This window comes from Lactuca sativa, chromosome 6 (assembly GCF_002870075.4).
Source record: "Lactuca sativa cultivar Salinas chromosome 6, Lsat_Salinas_v11, whole genome shotgun sequence".
Taxonomy (NCBI): domain Eukaryota; kingdom Viridiplantae; phylum Streptophyta; class Magnoliopsida; order Asterales; family Asteraceae; genus Lactuca; species Lactuca sativa.
This window is the reverse complement of record NC_056628.2, coordinates 148,535,022-148,542,506: the sequence shown is the minus strand read 5'-3', so window position 1 is coordinate 148,542,506 and position 7,485 is coordinate 148,535,022. Positions and strand designations below refer to the sequence as shown.

At 37.4% G+C, this 7,485-nt stretch overlaps 1 protein-coding gene across 1 annotated transcript; it reads right to left on the bottom strand.

Annotated features, from left to right (window-relative positions):
* Positions 1 to 3,170: 3,170 nt before the first annotated feature.
* Positions 3,171 to 7,228, bottom strand: LOC111898750 (glutamine-dependent NAD(+) synthetase). Its single transcript, XM_023894619.3, has 13 exons — positions 6,787 to 7,228; positions 6,330 to 6,635; positions 5,976 to 6,199; positions 5,770 to 5,873; positions 5,546 to 5,680; positions 5,251 to 5,419; positions 4,843 to 4,978; positions 4,525 to 4,663; positions 4,279 to 4,455; positions 4,046 to 4,213; positions 3,876 to 3,971; positions 3,655 to 3,783; positions 3,171 to 3,555 (listed from the first exon to the last, which is right to left on the bottom strand). The coding sequence occupies exons 1-13, from the start codon at positions 6,978 to 6,980 to the stop codon at positions 3,364 to 3,366; spliced, it is 2,169 nt and encodes a 722-aa protein (XP_023750387.1). The 5' UTR covers positions 6,981 to 7,228; the 3' UTR covers positions 3,171 to 3,363.
* Between the last annotated feature and the right edge of the window lie 257 nt (positions 7,229 to 7,485).

Genomic DNA, 7,485 nt, shown 5'->3' with positions numbered 1-7,485 from the left:
AAAAGACTTAATGAACACATTGAGTCCAAAAATACCAAGTGAACAAATAGAGTTCGGAAATAACTAATGAACACATTGAGTTCAAACACCAAGTGAACACGTAGAGTTTAAAAATACCTAATGAACACACTGAGTTCTAAAATACTTAATGAACACATATAGTTCAAAATACCTAATGAACACATTGAGTTCAAGGACACCAAGTGAACACATATAGTTCAAAATACCTAATGAACACATTGAGTTCAAAACACCTATTATTTCGTCTCACATCAACTATTTCATCTACCCATGTTCTACCCAACATATTTGTAGATGCAAACACATATAAAGTTTAAATCTTTTAAAACATGTATAACACATTATTTCAACATTTATCTCAAGTAAACAAACAATGTATAAACACCTAGCACATACTTCATAGCAAATACTTTATATCTATGCGGTAGAAGAAAGTGAATATACATTCACACATATAACAACAAAATATACACATAACACGTATTTCGTATAAAATACTTTGTATTTATGCGTTAGAAGAAAGTAACCACACACTCACTTGATCAGAAGATGATCGGACAGCACTACAACTTGCAGAAGTAGTAATCCACAGCAGATCTGGAAGATCTCCACAAAAATCGAACTTCTCGCGGGCAGAGCTTCGGCTCGGGAACCGCACTTCTCGGGATCTTCGGGATCTCGGGACTTGCCTCGGGGCTAGAGAATAATATCGGGGCTTCGGGGTATTTCTGGCACGCAAAACGATGCAAAACGGGAGAGAGAAGAGAAGAAATTGGCAACCCTAAACGGCTGGCCCTTCAAATCTATTTATAGGGCAAATTTGGCCCTTGCCACGTCGTGGCAACCTAGTTCCACATCGTGGGCTTGGTCGTCACTGCATGCGTCATCCCAAGTTGCATCTGGGGGCCTCCCGGAGGTGTCAGGACACTTGCCACGTCATGGCAACCTTGTTCCACGTCGTGGGCTCTGACAGTTTTGGGGTTTCGCGCCCCGAACTTCAGAACTTCGTTTTCGACGTTCTTTATATCGACGCGAAGGTGAGATTATGATCTACAACTCTCATTTAGACTCCATTGGCTAATTTTGACTTTATTTTTAATATATTATAAGTATATTAGTTATATATTATCTTTAGTAGGTCAGGACAGGAAAACTCCGTTCGAAATTCATAACTCCTTCATCTGAACTCCGTTTTCGTCTGTCTTTTTATCGATGGACTACTATCGAATAAATCTTCAACTCTTGTTTAGATCACTAAGGATAAATATCTATCTACCTTAAGTTCACTATTTACATCGCGCTGGGTCGCGCTGGGTCGTGCCGGTTCTGTCGCGAAACTTCGACAGGTCATAACTTCTTCGTTATAACTCGGATTTTGGCGTTCTTTATATGCACGGAAACCTTGTGACATATACTACAACTTGGTTAAGATTAATCCTTCTAAATAATCTTCCATCAAAAAGTCATTTTTGATGCTTATCGTCTCTAAATTGACTAGCCCTGATCTACGGGCGTTACACCACCCACAAATGGACACCCAAGTGGACGAGTGAATCCATGAGGATAGTATTGGGTTTTATGAGGTCGGGGAGTCCTGCCAGGCGCCTAGGCGCGATCCCATCCCAGAGGATCCCACAAATCGAGCGATCTCGGTGTTAGTCCTTCAAGTAGCACGACACGAGGATCGTATACATCATGCTAATTTACCTTGCTTCAAAGCTCAAATTATCTCTTAATAACCACCTAATGATATATTCACAAAGGTTAAAAATAAGCAAATACCCTTTAGAGGGTCCCTAATTTCTTTGCCTTATTTTGCATATTATAACCATATATCGAAGTTTTAGGAATAACCGAAGGTCAAAAGTTAGGAGATCAAACTATAAAAATCTTTTCTTGAAGATCTCCAATACCACATAAGATGGTTATAGAGTGCTTAAAGTCTTCAAAATAATGTATCATTGGCTTCACCTATTTTTGCTCATACAAACTTTAAAATAAGATATCATTGTACAAAAATTAACTTATTCTTGTATTTAATTCGTTTCATGTGTGATTTATCTTTTTTACTTATAAATTTTTTATACAAGAACAAATCTAATTTAAAGAGTGAATTACATAAATTGTTCATGTGGTTTATTAAAACATACATAATTCTTAGTATAAAACTTTTTTTTTCCGTCTATGTGGTTCTTAATTATATAAATTTCCATCACTACCTCAAACATTGTACCCCACTTGTCAAACCCTTACCTCGTTCTTATGTAAACTCTTACCTCTTTCTTATGTAATTTGGTTATTTTTATTGTTATTTTATCCGTACAAGAATATATGTTGGTGATTTTAATATCATCAATTCATTTTAGATAATAAAATTTATGGAGTCTCAAAGGGGATCCAGGCTACAATCTAGTTTGTGAGATCTCTCTCAACATTAGGAACTTAGTGTATAAGCCCGTTATTAGGGTGAGATTAGAGTCTATCTGAATCGCTAACTATGATACATTTTATCCCTTTTTAAACCAACGTTAAAAATGTAATTCAATGTTGAATCTTGCATTTAGTGATCGGAATTAGGGATGAGCATTGTACCGAACTGGTACCAAAGCCAAGTATACCGAGTATTGAAACAGGTGTAACCCGAGTATACTGAATACTAAAACAGGTGGAAAATCAAAACTGAGTAACGAACCCTAATAAAAGTATATGGTGCCGATAGGTATGTTATCAATTTTCGGTACTAGAACCGAACCGAACGTACATTTCACCATTTTCATTGTTGTAAGGTGCTAATGAGAGGGAGATGAAGAAGGAGGCAGTAAATGAAGTGAAGAAGGGCAAACCATTCAACATTGGTAATAAGAAGAAGGCTGTAGCCTGTAGGCATGCATGAATCAATTCCCTTTTGAATCTTGTCTTGTTATGAAACATCATTTGGCAGACAAGGTTAATTCAGAAGGTGTAATAATTGGTTTTCATTTTGTATATTTATGTTCAAATTTTTGTTACATGGATACATGTTACTTTTACAGGCTTATGGATTTCGTGAATACTCATAACCTTGAAACACAATCAACCTTTCAATACCTCCCAACATAAGGAGAAATGCTTGAGATTATATTACAAACGTCATTATCCGAGTACATCCATTAAAAAACTTGGAACACAACTATTTCATTAATTTATTAAATTAAAATTCTCCTGTATTGTATCAAGAAGTATACGATTATGAACCTAGGTACTTTCACCATAGACCAGTGAACTAATCCTTTCGGGTAATTCATTAACAAATTCAATAAAACTCACAGTATAAAGTTAACTTTGATGAATCACTATGAAATTTTAAAGGCCAGCCTTTGGATCAGCTGAACCAGCTGCCACAATTCCTACACCATCTGAAGTAGATGATGATGATGCATCTTTATCAACACTAAGTTCTTTCACGAGTTCATCTATTTTTCGAAACTGATATGGCCATCTTGAGTTATAAAGAAACTGTCGGAGGTCAAATCTGTTATCTTCTGGTGAATAGCTCTGTACGCGTACACACAAGGGCAAAATCGGTATTATTATTATTATTATTATCATTAATTCATGTGTACGAAATTTTATAATAATAAAAATAAACCATACCTCAGCATGATAGGAGGGTGTTAATACAGTCATCTTGTGTCGGTTGATGGAATAGTATTTGAAAAAGTGCTTTACTTTCTCGGCTACTTCCGATGGACTTAATTTTGAACCCCAACCAAAACATAGATTCTGTATCAATATCAGTATCAGTGTCAGTCTGAGTCCAATGCATGTGAAAAACAGTAGAACATGTTCTGTCTTGATGGAGATGTAAGACAAACCTTGAACATGGACACGGGCCCGCATCTGAAAATCTTCCTTAACCTTCCATATACGGAAAGTTCCTCATATGTCATTCCCATGTCAACCTCATCAAGCTGAAAAAGAGAACATGAGTTAGAAAAAGTTTTTTGAGGGTTTAAAAGTAAAAAGTGTTGTTAAATTTAAATACCTGGCTGTAATTGGAGCGTATAGGCTCCAGCTCAGCGGTTGGTGGGGCAGCCTCGATTTCTGCTAAAGACGAGAAACCAAGATGTGTGGCGGCCCACCGAAGAAATATTCGCAGGTCCTGCTTGCTTATGCTTCCGATTGGATTTATATCCGCAGAACTGCAATCATACTACACACAAAAAAATAATAATAAATAAATAATGAAATATTAATATATTATTATTATTATAATACCTTGGTTAGGTAACCACGTAACCCTTCATCCACATTTGAGCTACCCAACACGAGATAAAACCCTGGTTTGCTATGAACCCATGGCAACAAGGAAGCCATCATAAAGGCCAAAACCATTCTGATTCGAGCTTGTATGTTTTGGAGCCCTAAGTTTTCAATGTTTGATCCCCCATCTACCTGTAAGAAAAAAAAAAATGATTTCATATAAAATAAAACACACTTGTTTATTTTATTTATTTATTTTACCTTGTAGCGAGGACGCTTCCCTGTAAGTGTTTGAAATAAAGATAGGAAGGCAGATACCACACTGTCTATAGAAACATCAAGATGCCATGATCCAATTTCCTCCGAAAGCAACTTGGCTCGTGAACGCGTGGCATCAGAACTGTAAACTTATTACACAAGATGCTAAGGGTAAATTGGTAAAAATTACGACTTATTCTCTGGCTTTCTTTATCAAGTCAAAAGGTAAACATGCATATATAGCTTACCAGATTAAGTCATGTTCTCATTAAGCCCATAAAAAAAAGATTCAGTATGTCATATTATAAAGAAAGGACTTGCCTGTTTTCAGATCCCATAAAAACAGTGTAAAATACACGTTTTGCAAATTCCTTGCTGTCTATAGGGAATTGTCCATTGGTGTAATTTCCAATTCTTATAGCATCAGCCTTGACTTGTTCATCACCATTTGCAATCTCTATATTAAGATATAGATTAAATTTGACCAAAAAAAGTCTTTTTTTTTTTTTGTTAAGGGACATGAGGAGGGCATTTATGTCTTTTGTGTGAAAGTCAAAGTCCTAGTCTCGGTTAAATCAGGCGCAGTATAACTTGTTATGTCATGTGTTGTTCTGTGTGACAAATGGGGCCTACCGAGAGACCTCTTTAGATCCAATTAAGATTGTTGTTGTTTGTGCAAGAATTTAAGAAGGAAGGGAAGTAATTTGGAAGTATGGGGGTAAAACTGACCTTTTACTACAAGTTGGCACATGCATCCAACAATACCAGCAACCGAAGAGCTATCGGCTCCACCAGAGAGTGGAAGAAGAAAACCAGAAGCCCCACTTCTTCTTAGGTAATCCCAAAGCCAACAACCAGGTCCAAAAGCTATCTCTTCTTCAGGAGAGTGGTAACTAATCTGCAACATAATGGAGGTGGCTGATTCAATGATGAAGGGTATTCACGTCTTTTACATAGATGAGAAATCAAAAGCAATGGAGCCCAACTGCAAGGAAAGGAATGTGTAGAACCTAAGCACACTTACCTTCAATGGACTTGAAAGAGACATTTGGAGGTTAAAAGGCTGACAAAGCTTGTATGGCACATCTATGAAGGAAACAAATCTTTTACAACTTGCTTGTTCTTGAAAACTACTTATAGATCCTCTAAGACTAGCAACCTTCCATGAAGCAAATATGCAGACTCATTAAGATATTAATGAACAATGACATGAAGCAAATATGCAGACTCATTAAATATAGAACATACTGCATCCAGATCTATTTGAGCAACCACCACCTCTACATCCTTCAAGGAGAATTGTGAACCTTGTGCAACTACATCTCCATTAACAACAACACATGCACAACCATCTGCAATATAATGAATCTTTCACACTTGAGTGTGTCTGTGTGTGTGTGTGTGATAGAGAGAGAGAGAGAGGGGGGGAGGGGGTATGATCAGTTCAAACATACCATAGTAAAGACGACCTCCATCACAACCTTGATGATTACTATACATGTAAACTCCACCACGGGTGTGTGTAGCACCTATAAAAGCTCGGATTCGAATATCAAGCTTTCTGAGTTGGTGATGACTTCCACTAGCATTCATAAACACTTCAACACCATTTAGTGCAAGTTCAGCATGAGGAGGAATTGGAGCAAAAAGCTCTTCACAAATTTCAGCAGCAACAGCTCTGATTAAGACAAGAAAAAGTTTGATTATCAGAAACAATGGCATAACAACACCAATACCCTAGTGCCTATACAGCTATACTACTCCACTACCCTGATTCGAAGCCATGAAACAGAAAGGTTTTAACTTACGTGTCTAAAAACTGCATGAAGCCATAGCCAAAAGGGACTGTTCTTTGCTGCAAAGCCTCAGAAATGTCACATGGAAGTTGAAATTCTTCAAGCTTGTCTTTTTGTTTCCATGCAGTAAACCACCGAAGTTCCCTATAGTTTCCATCATTTGCAAGCCACATCTTTGCTCGTATCATGATTATCTTTCTGTTCATACATAATACTTGACAATTGTAACGCTCAGAACCTTTGATAACAGGCATCCCAAAACTACATAATATGCCATCTGTCCAATCACCAAGAAGCAAGTCTTTTAAGCACTCCCACCTGAAAGGGATTATAAATTATATGATTATTAAATTAGTCACAACCTAGTATCCACAGGTATCAACGGTTCAATTCGACTGGAAGATGATGCAATTGACTTGAAAACGAATACGAGTAATGGAATTTAATTGAAAGTAAAGCAAAATCTTACGCATGAGAGATGGTGTCGAGTTCTAAGAAATGGTCTTCACAGCCATAGCCAGTGATTTCGAGCTCCGGGCCAAGCCTAATAACAGCACCAGCTTCTTTAGCCCTAATTATCGATTCCTTGATGTTCTTCAAATTGCAGTCGAATTCCATTGCCCATTGATTCAAATTGCAAGTAGCAACCTTCAACAACCTCATCTTCTTCACGTATCGGGGGCTTTGCAGTGGACTGGTGCACTACAGCAATCAGCAAACAATCGGGCTGTACGAAACAGCCAGGCAGGACGGCCGGCGGCGCACGTTCGCCGGAGTACGATGGCAATCGTCAGGTCAGCTCACTCCTTCTCCGGTTCTCACCGACTCGTTTATGGTCTTTGGTTTATTCTTTTGACATCTGTTCCATTGCGTACACCGCCCGCTCCTTTTTCTATTTTCTTTTCCAAAAATGTTGTGGGTTACGATTTTTACCACAGAATACAAATACATATCTTTTCAAATTAAGGCTGGGTTTGGCGCACCACAACCAGCTGATAAGCTAGTTTATTTTTTGAGTTTTTTTATGTTGTCGTGTTTGGTAAGCCAAAAAGTAGCTGAAAAGCTACTTAGACTAGCTTTTTAAGAGTTTTTCTAAAATTTTCCAAATACACCCCTTAATTAATTATAGAAACATATATTCTTACATGTCCTTTTATGTAATTTTATA